The sequence below is a fragment of the Dreissena polymorpha genome, chromosome 5 (genome assembly GCF_020536995.1).
Source record: "Dreissena polymorpha isolate Duluth1 chromosome 5, UMN_Dpol_1.0, whole genome shotgun sequence".
In the NCBI taxonomy this organism is placed as follows: Eukaryota; Metazoa; Mollusca; class Bivalvia; order Myida; family Dreissenidae; genus Dreissena; species Dreissena polymorpha.
Genome location: NC_068359.1, coordinates 114,960,581 through 114,981,620, shown reverse-complemented (window position 1 = coordinate 114,981,620; position 21,040 = coordinate 114,960,581). Strand labels below are relative to the sequence as shown.

The 21,040-nt window shown below is 35.0% G+C and overlaps 1 protein-coding gene and 1 long non-coding RNA gene across 4 annotated transcripts in view; one reads left to right on the top strand and one right to left on the bottom strand.

The window, feature by feature from the left end:
• LOC127832689 (uncharacterized) overlaps positions 1-21,040 on the top strand; it is a 35,355-nt gene that overhangs the window by 10,630 nt on the left and 3,685 nt on the right. The window contains exons 2-6 of one of the 3 annotated variants that reach the window (XM_052358324.1): positions 7,994-8,104; positions 16,707-16,936; positions 17,573-17,720; positions 18,250-18,444; positions 19,744-19,934. In XM_052358324.1, the coding sequence (XP_052214284.1) occupies positions 8,017-8,104; positions 16,707-16,936; positions 17,573-17,720; positions 18,250-18,444; positions 19,744-19,934 (852 nt within the window). In that variant the 5' untranslated portion in view covers positions 7,994-8,016. Of the gene's footprint in view, positions 1-7,993; positions 8,105-16,706; positions 16,937-17,572; positions 17,721-18,234; positions 18,445-19,743; positions 19,935-21,040 lie in introns of all 3 variants that reach the window. The other 2 variants (XM_052358323.1, XM_052358322.1) reach the window with 2 other exon arrangements.
• On the bottom strand, positions 17,198-19,914 carry LOC127832703 (uncharacterized). The gene is made up of 2 exons (XR_008027067.1): positions 19,776-19,914; positions 17,198-18,352 (listed from the first exon to the last, which is right to left on the bottom strand). It is a non-coding gene; the product is annotated as an uncharacterized LOC127832703 (long non-coding RNA).

Sequence of the window (21,040 nt, the reverse complement as noted above, 5' to 3'; positions counted from 1 at the left end):
AAAAGTTAACATAGAACATAAATAAAATAATTTGATTCTACTCAGGGGGCTCAAACCTTGGGCCCCTCACATGTGAAGCGAACTTGTTACCACAACACTACGGAACCGCTTGAAAAATCGCCTAACTAAGATATCAAAAAGTGACTGTAGTGTAATGGTTATCAATAAAGCAATAAACCGTGTAATCGCTGTCGACTTGTAAAATTGAAGAAAATACGCGTTAACCAAAACTCGGAACAGCAAAAGTCTGCGTTATTATTAGAAAAACCACAAAATAAATATATTTTGAGTATGTTTTGTTTTTATACAAAACCAAAAAGTTTCACCAGTTCGTGTATTTGCCCACTCCCTGTGATCTTTTATTATTGCCCAGTCCCTGTGATCAGTTATTAATTAAAAGAATTAGCTTTGCATTATTGGCAATAAATGTTGTAGTAAATGTAAAAGGCACAAATGCAGTACTTATTTACACTAATTTACACAAAAAATCACCACTATGCAAGATATTCTGACAACAAAAATATATACATTGATCCGTAAAATAACTTCTCCTCCCATAAGCGAAAAAAACGTATTACATACGAGTCGCCGCACTTCAGTGCGACGCCAATAATTTCCATGACTTAAAAGTTGTTATTCAGCTTAACTGGACAGAACATGATAATATTCATAAACTAATATTCTTGATTCATTCAGACATTGCATCCTCTAAATGTCATATCAGAACATTGAAAGTATTTACCAAAGAAACAAAATAAAGTACAAAATCTCATATTTCTGGTCCCATATTCACCAGCCTATTCTTAGACTAAAGAATAAGGAATATGACTAAGATCATAGAAATATATTTAAATCAGCTATGAACATACACAGGCTACAGATGTTATGTCATATATAAAATGTTCTAAAAGAAGTATTGTGTTGTAAGAGGCCTTGAATTCTACTCTCATATTGAGCCGTATTATGCTATTAGAACAAATCAGATTCATGAATATTCTTTATTTTACTTTTTAGACTTAAGTCAAGGTATTGGTAAGTGAATGCTGGCCCTGGCTTTAATAACTCAATATTTTCTGATTTTTTTACATAAATGAAAACATTACGGTAGTATACAGTGATTTTTTTACCTGCGAGTCCCGAGTTCTGGACTCACAAAAATCAGTGAGGATGCAAAGTTTCAAACTATGTGAGTCCAAATGATGCATGGAGATTTCTAACAAAATTTAATTTTGGAGATTGCAGAATATAATCAGTATGCAGGTTTTCAACAGCTTTAAGTGTAAAGAAGCCAGTTTTACAAATTTCTCTAACAGGTTACTTTAATGTTTAAAAAAAAATTGTTGGACTCGTACATTTGCAAGTCATTGAGTCCCAGGACTTGTTTATGGCCAGGCTTTTTCGGCTCCATTTTGGGAATACGCCACACTGGAATTTTGGGAATTTCGCGTCGTGAAAACCCCCATTTTGGGAAAAAAATTATTCGCAAAATTGGCTCAATTGGGAAAAATTATCGCATGTAAATAGTGTTTCTTATATTTCAAAGAAGCCGTTAACTGGTAAATAACAACTATTTTGATAACTTATTATAAAATTTTACAAAGTATTATGAACATGTGAGATAAGTGCAGGTTTATTAATCTGAATTTGGGGAAAAGGCCTGGCCTTTTTTTAGGTGAAAAAAATCGTGCAAAGCGCCGGATTTTGAGGAAAATAAGGAAAGTCTTAAATAATCATTAACATATTTTACAGTTTTTAAAACTAATTCAAGGCAACAGATAATTTAATTATGCAACACTTTCTATTTTCTACACCGGATCAGGTTAACTTCTATATTTTAAGTTAAAAAAAAAAAAAAAATTTTTTTTTTTTTTTTGGAATTGGGATTTTTTTTTTTCAATTGGGGAAAAAAACGACCAGATTTGCATTGGGAATGGGGCTGAATTTCGGACCCGTGACATAGGGCGCAAAAAGCCTGATGGCAGTTTGTAAAAAAATCACTTAGTATATACTGTCAGTACTATAAAACCTTTTGGCTGAAGTTATTTTAGGCTTTAGCATTCCACTCTTGATTCCACGAGTTGGATTCTACTTGAAAAGCCCTTTATACTTCTTTAAGTTATGGTTCTACCCAGCCTTCTACTGCTTAAAGTTATGGTTCTACCCAGCCGTTTACTTCTTCAAGTTATGGTTCTACCCAGCCTTCTACTGCTTAAAGTTATGATTCTAGCCAGCCTACTACTTCTTCAAGTTATGGTTCTACTTAGCCTTCTACTTCTTAAAGTAATGGTTTGACCCAGCCTTCTACTTCTTAAAATTATGGTTCTACCCAGCCTTCTACTTCTTCAAGTGATGGTTTTATCCAGCTTCTACTTCTTCAAATTATGTTTCTTCCCAGCCTTCTACGTCTTCAATTTATGGTTTTATCCAGCCTTCTTCTTCATCAAGTTATGGTTTTATCCAGCTGTCTACTTCTTCAAATTATGGTTTAACCCAGCCTTCTACATGTACTTTTTCAAGTTATGGTTCTACCCAGCCTTCTACTGCTTAAAGTTACGTTTGTACCCAGTATTTTACTTCTTCAAGATATAGTTCTACCCAGCTTTCTACTGCTTAAAGTTATGGTTGTATCCAGCCTTCTACTGCATAAAGTTATGGTTCGACCAATGCTTCCACTGCTTTAAGTAATGGTTCTACCCAGCCTTCTACTGCTTAAAAAAGTTATGATTGGACCCAACTTTCTAATGCTTGAAGTTATGGTTCTCCCCAGCCTCCTACTGCTTAAAGTAATGGTTCTTCCCAGCCTTCTACTTCTTAAAGCTATGGTTCTACCCAGCCTTCTACTTCTTCAAGTTATGGTTGTACCCAGCCTTCTACTTCTTACAGCTATGGTTCTACCTAGCCTTCTACTTCTTGAAGTTATGGTTCTACCCTGCCTTCTACTTCTTCAAGTTATGGTTGTACCCAGCCTTCTTCTTCTTAAAGCTATGGTTCTACCCAGCCTTCTACTTCTTGAAGTTATGGTTGTACCCAGCCTTCTACTTCATCAAGTTATGGTTGTACCCAGCCTTCTACATCTTCAAGTTATGGGTTTATCCAGCCTTCTACTTCTTCAAGTTATGGTTCTACTCGGCCTTCAACTTCTTCAAGTTATTGTTCTACCCAGCCTTCTTCAAGTTATGGTTGTACCCAGCCTTCTACTTCTTCAAGTTATGGTTCTACCCAGCCTCCTACCGCTTAAAGGTCTGGTTCTACCCAGCCTTCTACTGCTTAAAGTTTTGGTTCTATCCTGCCTTCGACTTCTTTCAGTTATGGTTCTAGCTAGCTTTCTCAGGATTTCAACCAATATGTTAGGACTGAGAAACAGTTTGAATGCTATTTAATGAAATTTTGTGACAATTTTATCATCTTGAAAATATGTGTTGACAAATAAAAAGTATTTGATCATTATAACTGCTATGAAAAGGTAAATTGTGTTTAGGGTTTACACTTAACAGACTTACCCAATATATTACCATATTATAAAAATGATAGCTGCCAAAAAATGAAATTCTAGAAGAAAAAAAAGCTGCCAAAATGAAATTCCAGAAGAAAAAAAACACACACAAGAGGCATTTGTATTATAGATAGACCTTCAATTAACATTACATTTGAAGACACATTATAATAAATTACAACAAAGGATAACATTACAAAAAGACCTATGAATTTAGAGAACCTATTAATGTACAGGTGAACAAGAGAGGTTTTGTCTGCTACAAAGTGTTTCAATCACCCTTACCTAAGCTGTACCAGCTTTTTTCTGTAACAGCATGATGCAGCCATTATCATGTGTGAATCTCACACTGCTGTTAAAATGGATATTGCCTGGAGAACTGTGTATTTTTTTTCTCTTAGAAGATAACATAATAAAATTGATTCTGTCTAAATATCTGGAGTTTTTGGTGAGTATTGCTATACAGATGTCAGGAATTTCCTGGAACTATCACAGGAATTGATAGTGGAATGTTTACATTGATAAAGTCCATTACAGTTATTGATCAGTTCTTATAGGAGTTAAATGCTAAAGCTCATCTGGTACTATGGTATTTGGATCCTGCTGCAAAATCATGAGGAAATGAATGGTGAATAATGTAATATTTTAATAATACTTATTATAGTTAATTTTCTCCAATTTTCTGGTTTAAAACCCTATTTTTCCCCATTTCAACAACCACAGGCCTAAATATGAAAAGGAAAAAAATTCTCTGAATAATAAGATCAACATGTTGTTTATAGCATGTAAGTGCTTTACATCAGCTATTGTGGTCAGTGCATGTCCTTGGGCATGTGTCCTGTGCCCGTGCCATTGTTATGAATTATCATTATAGGTTTGGTACAAAGTGGGTTCAAATTATACCCTAGGGGTCAAAACAGGCCCAGACCCGCGGTCACCAGTTTTACATTGACTTATATATGGAAAGCTTTTTTTTTAAATTCTTGTGTGAAAAGCTACTGACCATTGGGTTTTCATATTTGGTATATAGCATCATCTTGAGGCTCTTGAGATGTTTGTTAAAATAAATTCCCCTGGGGTTAAAACTTGTTGGGCCCCTGGGTCTCCAAATTTTACATAGACTTAAATCGGGAAAATATTTTTTACATCTTGAGATTCTCATGAAAGTTTGTTCAGGTTTGAAAGCTGAACATGCCCCAGGAGTCTATTGTTTTCAAATCTCTGCAGCAACAGGGTGTTTTCAAATCTCCTCAGCAACAGGGCCTAGGGCTTTTATATTTAGTATCAGATATTTCTCAGGGGTGTACATATTTTTTTTGGTAGGTAAGATAAATAAGTGGTCCTTAACTACAGTGGCATTTAACTTAGTTTGTCAATTTATGCCCGTGTTGTCAACCAATCCTGTTGTCTCGAGTATTATACGTCTGAGCTACCATTTCTCAGGTAAACGTTCCAGTATCTTTGGGTTCATCTTGTTCCTGAAATAAAGAAAAATTACTCCTCAAAAGCTGAGAAAAATTAACCTTAAAACGAGCCTTGAAAGATCTGATGATGTACCATTATTTTAGATAATGCTTAAATATCATTTTGAAGTCTCAGCAGTTAAGAAAAATAGGCGTCTTAAACAAGATTGTCTGCCCTTAAGACAAGTACAACAATAAAATGGAATATGGTGCAACAAAGGCTGTCAATTAAATTTCTGCTAATGCAAAAGTTACTGTTACAATTCCAAAAGTGGTGAGGAAAATTGCTGTTGCATAATTGTGAGATGATCGTGGCTCAGTAAAATATCCAGTCAGACCATTTCTATAGCTTCTCACTGATAAGGGTATGGTATTTATGAAATTAGGGTTATCTTCAGTACCAGATACACTAAATCAACAACAATTTACATTTTGATAGATTATATTTAGAGATGGTGGCAACTGTCTGGCCTAGAACTGTCTGTCTAAATTTTGATAACATTTTAAAGATGAAAATCAGGTGATTATTGTGCTAAAATGTTTGCAAGTTTGTGTACTCTATTAATGCATCAAGAAACATGTTCGGTACATCTCAGAACACTTCCATTTTTTAGCTCACTTGTCACGAAGTGACATGGTGAGCTTATGTGACTGTGTGATGTCCGGCATATGTTATGCGTGTGTGCGTGCGTGTGTCCGTCAACAATTTGTTTGTGTAGACAGTAGAGGTCACAGTTTTCATCGAATCTTTATGAAATTTAGTCAGAATGTTTATCTTGATGAAATCTGGGTTGGGATTGTATTTGGGTCATCTGGGGTCAAAAACTAGGACACTAGGTCAAAAACTAGGTCAAATAATAGAAAAACATTGTGAAGACAATAGAGGTCGCAGTTTTCATCCAATCTTTATGAAATTCTGTCAGAATTTTTATCTTGATGAAATCTGGATTGGGATTGTATTTGGGTCATCTGGGGTCGAAAACTATGTTGCTAGGTCAAATAAAAGAAAAACCGTCAACAATTTGTTTGTGTAGACAGTAGAGGTCACAGTTTTCATCCAATCTTTATGAAATTTGGTCAGAATGTTTATCTTGATGAAATCTGGGTTGGGATTGTATTTGGGTCATCTGGGGTAAAAACTAGGTCACTAGGTCAAAAACTAGGTCACTAGGTCAAATAATAGAAAAACCTTGTGTAGACATTAGAGGTTACAGTTTTCATCTAATCTTTATGAAATTTGGTCAGTATGTTTATCTTGATGAAATCTGGGCTGGGATTGTATTTGGACCATCTTGGGTCAAAAACTAGGTCACTAGGTCAAATAATAGAAAAACCTTGTGTAGACAATAGAGGTCACAGTTTTCATCCAATCTTTATGAAATTTGGTCAGAATGTTTATCCTAATGAAATCTGGGTTGGGATTGTATTTGGGTCATCTGGGGTCAAAAACTAGGTAACTAGGTCAAATAATAGAAAAACATTGTGTAGACAATAGAGGTCACAGTTTTCATCCAATCTTAATAAAATTTGATCAGAATGTTTATCTTGATGAAATCTGGGTTGGGATTGTATGTGGGTCATCTGGGGTTAAAAACTAGGTCAAATAAAAGAAAAACCTTGTGTAGACAATAGAGGTCACAGTTTTCATCCAATCTTTATGAAATTTGGTCAGAATGTTTTTCTTGATAAAATCTGGATTGGGATTGCATTTGGGTCAGGTCACTAGGTCAAATCATAGAAAACCCTTGTGTAGACAATAGAGGTCACAGTTTTCATCAGATCTTAATTAAATATTGTCAGAATGTTTGTCTTGTTAAAATCTGTGTTTTTATTGAATTTGGGTCATCTAGGGTCAAAAACTTGGTCACTAGGTCAAATTAAAAGAACTACTTTTGTAGACAGTAGAGGTCACAGTTTTCATCCAAACTTAATTAAATTTGGCCAGAATGTTAATCTTGATCAAATCTGGGTTGGGATTGTATTTGGGTCATCTGTGGTCAAAAACTAGGTCACTAGGTCAAATCATAGAAAAACCTTGTGTAGACAATAGAGGTCATAGTCTTCATCTGATCTTAATGAAGTATGGTCAGAATGTTTGTCTTAATAATATCTGATTTTGGATCGTGTATGGGTCATCTGGGGTCAAAAATTAGGTCACCGGGCCAATTCTATTAAAACCTTGTGTAGATGAAAGAGGTCACAGTTTTCTTAATGACATTTTGTCAGAATGTTTTAATTAATGAAATCTTTCTTGGGATTGTATATGGGTCTGATAGAATTTAAGTTGATGTAGCAAGGTTAGTCAGGTGAGCGATTTAGGGCCATCATGGCCCTCTTGTTTTATTTATTACTTTAATTAATTTGTTATTTCTTTGATAAGAATTAAATGAGTGAATATTTAGTGGAGTAAACCTTTTTTATGCAATAGATAATATATAAAATGATTCAATGACAAAAGATCATTCGCAAATTTTCTGTAACATGATTGCTCTATATATCTAGTGTTATATATCAGATCCAGGGAAGGAAAGAAGTTATGATTGTAAATGGAAAATATTTCTTACCAACAGGTATAGCAAGCTGTAGAGGGTAGTAAAAAATAATGATACTTTTCTGAAAACAGTGTTTTTTCATCTGAAATTTTATCGGAATCGAGTTAAAAATATTATTGTGGAATGAATTGACCTTGTTGATGTTGTTACACCATGACACTTTGTCTATGAAGTGCACAAATGGAAATACTGTAAGTCTTTTTTTAAAGATTCCAAATGCATTTTTGTAGAGGAGGTTATTTGGAAACATTTACATTTAATAATTCATAACATAAGCTTTATGAGACACTTAAGCCTATTCTGTGGTTGAACCAGTACTTTGTGGGATATCTTTAAAAAGCCCCAAGAGAAGGTCTTGACATCTGGACGTCCCAGTCAATGGTGGACACCATATCCTGGTCTAAGATACCACAGTTAATATTATTTTAGTACTACCAGATCATTAGGTGAATTTAATGAAATGCCTTAATCTCGTGCAATTTCAGTTCCATGTCTTGGCAGTCTTGACATGGGTGTACGGAGATGTATCCAGTTGAGGTCCCTAGTTACCATGGTGACGATGTGCCTGCCTTTCCCCTTATCATTGGCCAAAACAGGTACCGGTACTGTTTAATTCCGCGAAAAGGCTGCAAGTATATATACATATCATTACCAATTTATGTTGTTGTGTGATTTATTGCATGCTTATTTTTGTATCTTCAGACTTTAATTTGTCATGCATGTTTAAAGTTCTGGTGGATTCCCCAGTGGGGGACATATTTTTTTTGCCCTGTCTGTTGGTTTGTTGCTTTGTTTGTTTGTGCAAACTTTAACGTTTGCCATAACTTTTGCAATATTGAACAGGGCCCTTGATACACTTTGGGGGATTGGGGCCAGGGACCTAAGAGGGGGGAATTTTGCGTCGTTTTGGGCGAAAAGGGGAATTTTAGAAGATCTTTTTACCAACCATTCAAGACTTAAAATTGCTATATTTTAATGTAATTTACATAAATATACATGTAATCAAAGGTAAATAGCACGATACCAGCTGGCCACATAGGTATAAAAGTTAAAAAAATATATACATTTTTTTTGGAGGGGGGAATTTTTTGCTGAAATAGAGGAAAAAAGTACAGTATACTACTTTAAGGGGGGACTGGGAGGTCACGGGTTCGATCCCAACCGTGGGAGCGTTCTTTAGATCTCCCCCAAAGACACCAAGTACTGGTTATAGGCCCAGGAAATGGACTCGAGAGCTTTTATATAAGCCTAAGGCTTTCGACGCAATCGAGCTAAAATAAATAGGTTTAAACTAAGGGGGGACTGGGGCCGAAAAACAGCCAAACGAGGGCCCTGTTGAAGATAGCAACTTCATATTTGGCATGCATGTGTATCTCATAGAGCTTCACATTTTGAGTGGTGAAAATACAAGGTCATCCTTCAAGGTAAAATATATGGGTCAAAATTGCTCATTTAATGTACACTTTTGCAATATTGAACATAGCAACTTGATATTTGGCATGCATGTGTATCTCATGGAGCTGCACATTTTGAGTGGTGAAAGGTCAAGGTTATCCTTCAAGGTCAAAGATCAACTATATGGGGTCATAGTGTTTCACAAACACATCGCTTGTTGTCTTCTGTAGATAATATCGTCGCTGTCGTTCTCAAACCTCGTAGCTACGAAATGCAAACTTTTCAGGAGAGAAAAAAAACTGTCTCATTTTTTTATAACGATGTTTAGAAATTGAAATTCTGTACCAAACAAATGAAGCTGCAAAATACGGTAAAAGCTGTAGATGCGTTAGTCGTACTGATAAGTCATACTGATATTCAGAAATGGTAGATACCATATTTAGTCACCACATTTTTGTCATTTTTATGAGGTACGACAATTCGTCCGGATAGGAAACCTCAGAGCTGCAAATATAAAAACGTTTTTGTCAAATTTGCCCAAACAAAATGACGTACCTTATAGGTAAAATGATGTCGCTATGAATTTTCGCCGGGAAAAAAGCCAACAATCATTCTACAACATTTCGTCAAATGGCTGTTTCATGGGCTCTGATTGGCGTAGAGCTATGAGATATAGCACAAAACACGCGCCAGACTTCATATATTCGGAAAAGACGAAGAAAAATATTTTTTTGAGCTATGATGTTTGAGAACGACAGCGACGATATATTGGATTCGTCTGTGTCTTAACACGTGTGGTGCGGGAATCAGTGGCAGTGACTCCTTTCTAGTTTTTTTTCATTATATATTGTTACTTTGATTCATGTTGCATTTTACAAAAGTTACGGTAAGAGTCACAGAAAACATGAAAATTTGCATGAAGAACTTAAAATAACATGTTTCTGAAAAATAATAGCGTAAACACCAGGACTTACATACAAACAATATGAATATCAAGTGAAAATTTACTAAAAATTGATTTTCACTACATTTTGGCAGGAGTAGTTAGTTAGTATTCGAAAGCAAAAAATATATTGGGGAGTAAAATGCACTGCATTTTAGCTGAATGCTGTTAATATGAGTACTAAAATGCCTCACAAAATACAGCTATCAGTGTCAAGTTTTAACTGACATTATAGTCGAGTCCGGTGCTTTAGATTATATCACATTTGGAAAATATGTCCTGCTGTAACATCCTTCCTTTATACAGAAAGCTATTGGGAACACAATGTAATATTACCCTGTAGCATCCTTCCTTATTACAGTATAATTATTGTGCATATACTGTAATAAGATACATATGGAATATGCATAGTGTATTGGATTATTTCAGTATGGGAGATACCCTAATTAATTATCAATAAGGTGGTTACTTCATTTGAACCCTATGACCCTGTGATAATTGTCTGAATAATTGGTTTTCAATTAGAGGCAGAGGGTGTGGCCATGGTGTAGTATACTGGTCATTGATAGGGGATGAATTGATACCAGTTGTCTACAAGTACTTCAAATAAGTGGTATGATGGGATTTTATTGACAGCCTAGTTTGATACAGATTTCTTTTTGTAATAGAAAGCCATTTGAACTACAGTAATTACTTTTCTTTTTTTCGGACACTTAGCGATGCAAATTATACTGTCTGAAAATTTAGAGTCATCAATAATAGACAAAAATGTGCATGTTCGAAAAATTTAGAATCATCAATGATAGACGAAAATGTGCATGTCCGAAAAATAAGAATCACGAAAAATAATTATTTTGGCTAAAAAAGGTGTCCGAAAACTTAGTGTGTCAAAAAACTTACTTTTATATAAATTGCTTATTGAAATCTTGAGATGATTTTGTTTGTGTTTTTCACAGTAATCACCCCAGGCTTTTGCTCAGTATATTAACAGAACAGAATATGTGTTTTATAATGACTTGCACATTATGTACATTATCAGTATAACAAAACAAACAAAGCACGATTAAGAAGATTCATGTCCCATTAATCATATAGTTTTAGTACCTAAGGTATACATTTGAGGACATATGGTATACCTGGTCTTTACAATAAAACATATTACATATGATTACACGCTTAGCAGTTATATAACTACTATTAATAGGAGTTTTATACCAAGGGTATGGTGTTCTTTTTTCAAAGGGCACTTTTGTGTGCAGGATCATATTATCCCACCTGCTCATGTCAATATAATGTGTTAAAGATGATTCACATGACATATTTTTTATTGATACCATTGTTTATTCTTATATTGTAAATAGCTTTTGTGTCAAAATTAAGTTTAAATGTAAATGCACACTTTTTTGGGTGACTCACTTAAAGGGGCCGTCCATCAGATTTTGGCATGTATTGAAACTTGTCATTAAATGCTTTATATTGATAAATTTTTAAGTATACAATTTTAAAAAGAAGGAAAAAAGTATCCCTCAACAGGGCTCGAACCACTGACCCCTGGAGTCCTGGAGTAAAAAGTCTCCCGCCTAGACCACTCGACCATCCATGCTCATGCTTAAAGCAGATGTATTTTTACCAATATAAGCAATCCTCGTAGTATCCCAAATTAAAACAACAACAACAGAACTTTCAAAATTATTCAATTGTTTTGTGTCGCACGACGCTTTATCATTTTCAGGATTTCAAATCATCAAAAGATGCATATAATAGATATTTAGGAGCATGGTAAATGGTCAGTATTACTATTTCCTCAAAAATGTCATAACTAAAACGAAAATTTTAGAATCTGAAACAACTTTTTTTAATTTTTTCAATTTACCAAAACGTGAAATCTGTTGGATGGTCCCTTTAATATGTACTTTCTAACTTAGTCACATGGGCACGATTAGTGTACTCTCAGCATTTCATCTAAGAGAGGGCAAGTTCTTATAATTATTTTGTACCCATTAATCATATAATGTAACTTGAATATTGCTGAGAATTGCAGATCAAAGGGGGTACAGCAGGGGTCCTTTGTGATAGGGGGTGGATGGCTGTGAGCTGTCTTTTAGGCCTAGCTGGAACTTAGTAAACTTAAAGAATCAAGTGTGGAGGAGATATCAGCATTCATTTCAATGATTGTTTTCCAAGTAAACCCTTACAGGCATGTATTATTATGCTGTAAAATTTATTACAGCTTTTAAACAATAATTTAATGCAGATTGTTATGAAATATTTGGGTGGACATTCACCATAAATAGAAATTCTAAAGTAATTCATACCTATGACTATATGTTAATTGATACAGTGATTAATGGAATGTATATTATCGGTTCTTGTAGATTATTGTAAGGGTTGATAATTTTATGTAACAGTCTAATTGTACCTGGTGTTTAGACTTAAATGTTAATAAGATTATGATTATGATAAGAACATCGTGTTTCTAAATGTTAGGCCCTCATATTGTACATTTTGAAGGAAACATTACTTGTGCATGCCAAATGTAGATTCTAAAATACTATCATTCATTATTGAACAAAAGAACTATTTCCAGTCATCACTTGTACTTCATGCACTATTACATATTTGTTTTTGTGTTGTTGTTTTGTTTTCTTTGCTGTTTTGTTTGTTGTTTTACAATATTTTCCCCACTTTATTTTGTTTTATTTTGTTGTATTTTAGTGGCTGCTGTTGTGTTAGTTTTTGAGTTGTCAACCCATTTGCATTGCATTACCCCAGGACCTGAATGTGTGTAAGTATAGATGAGTAATTATAGCTTGATTGATGTGAGCCATGCTCTGTGAAAAGGGGTTTAACCCTTTGCATGCTGGGAAATTTGTTGTCTGCTAAAATGTTGTCTGCTAAATTTCTAAAATTAGCATTTTCTTCGATTTTTAGCCGGATTTTTTTCGAAAAAATCTCGGCTTATAGATTGATGTTGTCGGGCGGGCGGGCGGGCGGGCGGGGTGGCGGCGTGCTCGAAAATGTTAAAGTTCTTATTTCATGGTATAACTTTGGTATGCTTGGACCTAGAGTCTTCAAACTTGACATGAAGGTTGGCCAGGATTAACAGATGACCACTGGTCATTTCAAGGTCATTCATTTGAAGGTCAAGGTCACTGTGACCTTCAATATAAAAAATGTTAAAGTTGTTATAACTTTGGTATGCTTGGACCTAGAGTCTTGAAACTTGACATGAAGGTTGGCCATAACTAGTTAGTAACCACTGGTCATTTCAAGGTCATTCATTTGAAGGTCAAGGTCACTGTGACCTTGAATGTAAAAATGTTAAAGTTCTTATTTCATGGTATAACTTTGGTATGCTTGGACCTAGAGTCTTCAAACTTGACATGAAGGTTGGCCAGGATTAACAGATGACCACTGGTCATTTCAAGGTCATTCATTTGAAGGTGAAGGTCACTGTGACCTTCAATATAAAAATGTTAAAGTTGTTATAACTTTGGTATGCTTGGACCTAGAGTCTTGAAACTTGACATGAAGGTTGGCCAGAACTAGTAAGTAACCACTGGACATTTCAAGGTCATTCATTTGAAGGTCAAGGTCACTGTGACCTTGAATGTAAAAATGTTAAAGTTGTTATAACTTTGGTATGCTTGGACCTAGAGTCTTGAAACTTGACATGAAGGTTGGCCAGAACTAGTAAGTAACCACTGGACATTTCAAGGTCATTCATTTGAAGGTCAAGGTCACTGTGACCTTGAATGTAAAAATGTTAAAGTTCTTATTTCATGTTATAACTTTGGTATGCTTGTACCTAGAGTCTTCAAACTTGAAATAAAGATTGGCCAGTACTAGAAGATGACCACTGGTCATTTCAATGTCATTCATTTGAAGGTCAAGGTCACTGTGACCTTAAATGTTAAAATGTTAAAATTGTTATAACTTTGGTATGCTTGGACATAGAGTCTTCAAACTTGACATGAAGGTTTGCAAGCACACTTAGATGACCACTGGTCATTTCAAGGTCATTCATTCTAAGGTCAAGGTCACTGTGACCTTGAATGTAAAAATGTTAAAGTTCTTATAACTTTGGTAGGTAAAAATGTTAAAGTTCTTATTCCATGTTATAACTTTGGTATGCTTGTACCTAGAGTCTTCAAACTTGACATAAAGGTTGGCCAGTACTAGAAGATCACCACTGCTCATTTCAATGTCATTCATTTGAAGGTCAAGGTCACTGTGACCTTCAATGTTAAAATGTTAAAATTGTTATAACTTTGGTATGCTTGGACCTAGAATCTCAAACTTGACGTAAAGGTTTGCAAGCACACTTAGATGACCACTGGTCATTTCAAGGTCATTCATTTCAATGTCATTCATTTGAAGGTCAAGGTCACTGTGAACTTAAATGTTAAAATGTTAAAATTGTTGTAACTTTGGTATGCTTGGACCTAGAATCTCAAACTTGACGTAAAGGTTTGCAAGCACACTTAGATGACCACTGGTCATTTCAAGGTCATTCATTTGAAGGTCGAGGTCACTGTGACCTTGGATGTAAATATGTTAAAGTTGTTAATACTTTGGTATGCTTAGACCTAGAGTCTTCAAACTTGATATGAAGGTTGGCCAGAACTAGTAGATGACCACTGGTCATTTTAAGGTCAAGGTCACCGTGACCTTGAATGTAAAAATGTTAAAATTCTTATTTCATGGTATAACTTTTTGTTATTGCATTGACAAAAACACGAAAGGTACTTTCCTGTCATTTAAATAAAAAATCCGGCTTCAATGCGGTCATCTCCGACCGCGAAACTCTTGTTTCAAAGAATACTATCAGAATAGCAAACAGTTTGGATCCTGATGAGACGCCACGTTCTGTGGCGTCTCATCTGGATCCAAACTGTTTGCACAGGCCTTCGAAATTCGGTTCTCGCACTGAAAGAGTTAATGCATGGGGGTAAAGTGTTGTCCCAGATTAGCCTGTGCAGCCCGCACAGGCTAATCAGGTACGAAACTTTCCGCCTAAACTGGATTTTTGCTAAGAAGAGACTTTCTGTAAACAAAAAATACCATAAAAGCAGACAGTCTCGTCCCTGATTAACCACAGCCTGCAGAATGCACAGTGCGGGGGAAAAAAAACTTTCACAGAGCACAGCTCATGTGTTTTATGTTGCGTAATAATTACATTCTGTTTTGTGTCAGGCAATTTTTCCAGCTGTTTGAATATGAATATCAATATGTTATCTTTCTGAGGTTCCCGTATAGCATGCTCTTATTATGTTTGCAATTTCTTACCTATGTGTATGTTGGCAGTATATAATTTAATTATACCTCCACATTCAAAGGAGGGCGTATATTGGAGTCACTCTGTCGGTTTGTCCTCAAATAATGTTTTAAGTTTTTGGAGCCAACTACTTGTACATGTCTCACACTACTGAATTCAAACTTCAAAATGTCACTTCACCATGAATTTGAGATGTGGGAGACACTTTCCATGCTCAGTGACCTACATGATACTGAGTTATGTGACCCTAGCTGGTTTTTTGCAGAAGCATAAAAAGTGTGTGGAAAGATCTACTGGTACTTCCACATTTCAAAAGCAATTGGAATAAAACTTGAAAAATGTCATTAAGTGTAGATGTGGGTGATTCAATTTTCATGCACAGGGATCTACATGTGCCTGAATTGTGTGGCCTTAAACGTAGCCTGATTGGACTTTCTTCTATGTCTGGCACTATTAATGTGCCTTAAACATAGCCATTGGACTTTCTTCAATGTTCCACACTATTAATGTGGCCTTAAACATAGCCATTGGACTTTCTTCTATGTCTGGCACTATTAATGTGGCCTTAAACAAAGCCATTGGACTTTCTTCAATGTCTGGCACTATTAATGTGGCCTTAAACATAGCCATTGGACTTTCTTCAATGTCTGGCACTATTAATGTGGCCTTAAACATAGCCATTGGACTTTCTTCTATGTCTGGCACTATTAATGTGGCCTTAAACATAGCCATTGGACTTTCTTCTATGTCTGGCACTATTAATGTGGCCTTAAATGTAGCCTTTGGACTTTCTTCTATGTCTGGCACTATTAATGTGGCCTTAAACGTAGCCATTGGACTTTCTTCTATGTCTGGCACTATTAATGTGGCCTTAAACATAGCCATTGGACTTTCTTCTATGTCTGGCACTATTAATGCAGCACAAGCTTATATTTGGACACATTTGTAACAAAGCTCTTCTTTTAAAGTAAATGTGTCTCAATAATGATTCGTCAGTCATACCTCAAACTATGAAAAACATACATAAAAAGCTCAAATAAAGTTTATATAATGAGAGATATAATTAACTTTTTAGTTTTTTTTCAGCTATAATAGGGATGCTATAACACATTTAAGATTTCACAGTTTTTTTATCAATTTTTTATTATATCAACAGCATATATCATGTGAAGTTTACAACAGCAGTTGTTTTTTTACAATGAACATCTGCAAAATAATCACCTGCAGAGTAGAAAACAAAGACTAATAAGGGACATAAGTTTTCGCTTTAATTCATAGAAAGTCTCTTCTTAGTGAAAATCAAGTTAAGGCGAAAAAGTGTTGTCCCTGATTAGCCTGTGCGGACTGAATAAGATATATAGTCACATGTTTGGGGGTATTGGTCACATGTTTGGGGGTATTGGTCACATGTTTGGGGGTATTGGTCACATGTTTGGATGTATTTGTCACGTGTGTGCAGTATAATGGATCATGTTTGTAATGCCAAGCTCTAGTTCATGTTATCGCACACTCATGGGTACCTCCTTTTGATACGTGCTTGGCTTTTTAAACAACAATTTAATAACCGATCAATGTTTTGCAGTGTACACAGATCGCTATGGTGACTGTTTCCATGGGGGACCAATAGAGGTGGAGGAGGAATATACCATTGTGTCCCGAGGCGGGGATGCTTATGACACTCTTAACTGTGAAATGACCTTCAAAACACAGACAAATAATAGAATGTGCCTGAGTTTTAAGGAGGTGGAGATAAAACGATGTGATTTAAGTCTCAACGTATACGCTTCAGATTCGTCAAAAGGAGCACCTTTGGTAAGTAGGAAAACTGTTCAAGTAATAAAAACGATTTCAGTTCCAACCCTTTGATACTGATGAGCAGCAAACAGCATAAAACCTGAACAGACTGCGAGTAACTCGCAGGCTGTTCTGGTTTTATGCTGTTTGCACATGGCTATTTTTACTTAGCTTCTATGTGGGAAGAGTTAGGTGAAATATTTTTCACCATTATGGAGAACAGCATAAAATGCAAGGTGATATTTCAGCAGGGGTATGCTGGACTAGCTAATGTTAAGGTTAATTATGCAAATTCATTTTAATTTTAACAAATGTTTGCACCTTGTAAAGGTAGTGGAAATAGTAAATCATAACAAACATACAAACACAACATACATGATGCTGCATAGTGTCTTCACAAATGAAACAGTCATAAACACAATGGTATGTATGAACGCAAGAACACAAGGACCAATCAAATTTATAGTTTTAGCTGCTAAAGTAACCCGTAATTCTGGCGAGCATACCACGGTACGGTATATTCTTCGCTTGGTCTATGTCAACACTAGAAACCAACAATTGCATAATTTATGGATAATTTATGCTCATAAAGTTTATCTTATTGAGTGTTACTATATAAATGACCTTGCTTGTCACCATTGATGTTTTATTCAGAGTTCGGTGAACTGCCATTCTCGTGATGACCCCGACCTTCCCCAGACGGTCTGTAGCTCGTCCAACTACCTCACAGTGAAGATGCGCAAGCAAGAGCTCTCGCGGGATGGATACTGGTTCAAACTGGAGCTCAAGATCCACTCTAAAAGTGAGAACATTGGTTACCAGCAAGCCTTTTATTTTTACAGAGTTTTCATTTACAAGTAATATTCATTGGTACTTTAAAAGTATTCTTTTACAGTGTTGTCATTTAACATGTAGAACCATAGCACTAGAAAAGTGTACTTTTTCAGAGTTTTGGTTTAATATTAATTATAGTTGAATAATATCATAATGTAAACATATTTAAAAAATATAATATCCTCTTTATAAAAATTGGTGTGTTAAAAACTGTAATCAAGCTGAAAATTCTCAAAACAGAAAAAAAAACTAATTTTAGAAAATTGACAGCCCTTAATATTTTTATGTTACTCTGAGAAAATGGAGTTAAATGCATGTGCTTAAAGTGTCTTCCCAGGTTAGCCTGTGTAGTCCACTCAGGCTAATCAGGACGACACTTTTCCACCTTAACACGATTTTCGCTTACAAGAGACTTTCTATTAACTTAAAATAACCATTAAAGTGAAAACTCTTTCCCTTATTATGTGTTTTCTACTCTGCAGGTGATTATTTTGCAGAAGGTGCGGACGTCTATGTCGTGGGTTTTTCCACAGTAGTTGGAGTCATAGTGGGAGTTATTGCCCTTGTTCTCATTGCCGCCATTGTCATTGTGTACTGCTGCTGCAAGCACAGGGAGCTCACAATTTCAAGAAAAAAATCGCGCACATCATGCAGGACTGGACTGACAGATGTCCCAATTTTAGAGCCTTCAGGTAGTACATAACTGTCATTAGGAAAGTGAAGGTTGTTTGTTTGTGAATGCACTTATGTACTGAAAAGCAAATGTTGATTGTTTCCACTAAAATTGCCAAAACATAGGGTAGATAGGTTAGCAAAACTTTCTGCAACCTTTTTGAGGGCTCTCCACTTCAAGAGGAATATGAAATAACATGCAATAATCATCCCAATCTTTATGTTTAACCCTTTGCATGCTGGGAAATTTGTCGTCTGCTAAAATGTCGTCTGCAGAATTTCTAAAATTAGCATTTTCTTCTATTTTTTTCAAAGAATACTATTAGAATAGCAAACAGTTTGGATCCTGATGAGACGCCACGTTCTGTGGCGTCTCATCTGGATCCAATATGTTTGCAAAGGCCTTTAAAATTCGGTTCCCGCACTGAATGGGTTAATGCCTCAATACTGCTTGCTTGGAGTCCCTTTCAATTAGGTATGAATATTCTCTTAAGTAAATAATGAATCATTTAAAACTTTGAAGTTCAATTTTTTTTTACTTATGTCATAAGTTTATGTCTGATTAAGTATACTTCAGCAATTATGAATTAAGTAAGAGTATTTTATGCATACATTTTATAACTTTACAATACAACAGTGTTATAATTCGTTATGTAATATTGGATAGTAATTAACTGTTTGTATTATTGCCATATTTTTCAAAAATCGATTTTTATTCTAAGGAATTCATCATATTTGTCCTTATATAAAACTGCAACACGAAAATGTTATGGTCACTATCATTAGTTTTGATGATTCAATAGCCTCTTCAAATACCGGTAACCTTTTATCTTTAATGGTAATACTCAATAAATGTATGCATAAAGACTGTATGTCAGTTGAATGTGTATTTAACCTTATTGTATCCATATTGGCAAAACAATTGGAAAACTAATAATATTTTCAGGTAACAGATGGTGTTTATATTTAATTTAGAGCTAGGTTGCCTGAAAAAATCCATTTCTGGCTAACAAAATGTTTGTTCTCTATGCAGATCAATTGCAAACCTTCTTACCTCAACTAATAATAATGAACCTTTTAAAAGTCATATATAGTTTGGTGTTATAAATTGAGCTTGAATTTTGAGTATTCCAATGGGAAATGTATCTTTAAGAAAATTAAATAGCTAAGGTATTTACCTTTACAGGAGTGGCTATGTCAAATACTAGTTCATGTTTTGAGGCACGGTCAATATAGACAATCAGTAAGGCCAGCCTCGCTTAATATGTGCTACTCTATCATTGTGAAGACTAGTCTGACCTGTTTTCCCACTATTTCAGCTCCCCCAATACGCGACGAACCCCCGGCCTACCATGACATTCCTCCACCCTACAGTGCCAGTGAGGGAGGGTCCTCCCCCAGCGCCCCTGTGTTGCCAGCGCCCCAGGGTAGTAATGAGTATAACATGATGCCATATCCAACATCACACATTGAAACAGAGTGCAGCGCTGAAATAAATTTAAAGGTACAGGTAATGCTTTTTTGAAAACCTTATAAGGCATTTGTTTCACAGATTATCATGTGATTTAAAAAAGGCAAAAATATTATTTTCTTACTTAACTATAAAATTTGGAACAACTGCCTTGAAAGGTTGTTCAAGATGTTCAGTTTTAGTAAATGATATTGGTTCTGTATGCAAAACATAGTTGCTTGATGATATTTTTTCCCATTAAATAAACCAATCACTAAAAACAAGATGGACCCCTGTCAATACCATGTTTCAATTTAAAAGGGACTTGTTTGCAGATTTACATATTTTTGAAAAAATGTACTTAACTAAATTAACAAAAAGAAATGTAATGCATGGGATATTGTTAAATAATTACAATAACAAGGAAAAGTATGAAACAAAAAATGGTGTCTGCCCAGGAATTCGAACCCAGGATCACTAGAAGCAAAAGCTAACCCTGTACCGCTTAACCTTTTAGGCTTTAAAATATGGATGGTAGTTTAAACGTGTCTATAATACATGTTTTTGCTAAATTATCAATTACAAGAATTACAAACACTTAAAAAAATTGATTGATGATTATCAATAAATGAAAATAAATGTATCTTTCATGTTAATAAGTCAGCAGTGTTTTTTTGCTTGTTTGAATATAAGTGTTCAATATTTATTCAATATAGGATTTCTCTTTGAAAATTGTTATTTTCTTAAACTGTCCCTTTATTTGTATGCAGGTTTATTGCCAAGGTTGATTGTTCAGTCATACCCACTTGTTACACATGTATCACACTTTGAAATATTTCCTGAAATGTGTAGAAGGAAGACTTTTGGTACCAATTAAAATGAATCTAATAAGTGCTGGGCATTCACCAGTAGATCTTCAAGTATCAGAATCTTTTAATAGCAATGGCTGTAAACATTGGAAGCAGTAACTGCAAATTGTAGTGTTTCACAAGAGTTTACCTCCCTTAGCTTTAAGTACACAATTTTATTTGGAGAAGAGTGTCATGCTCTGGACTTCTTATACATGATATTTGTATAAGTCTAGGTACAGTTGTTAAAAGGAATTGATTAATGATAACAATAGTTAATTTGTTTAACATACATAATTTAATATTCCTAGATAAATT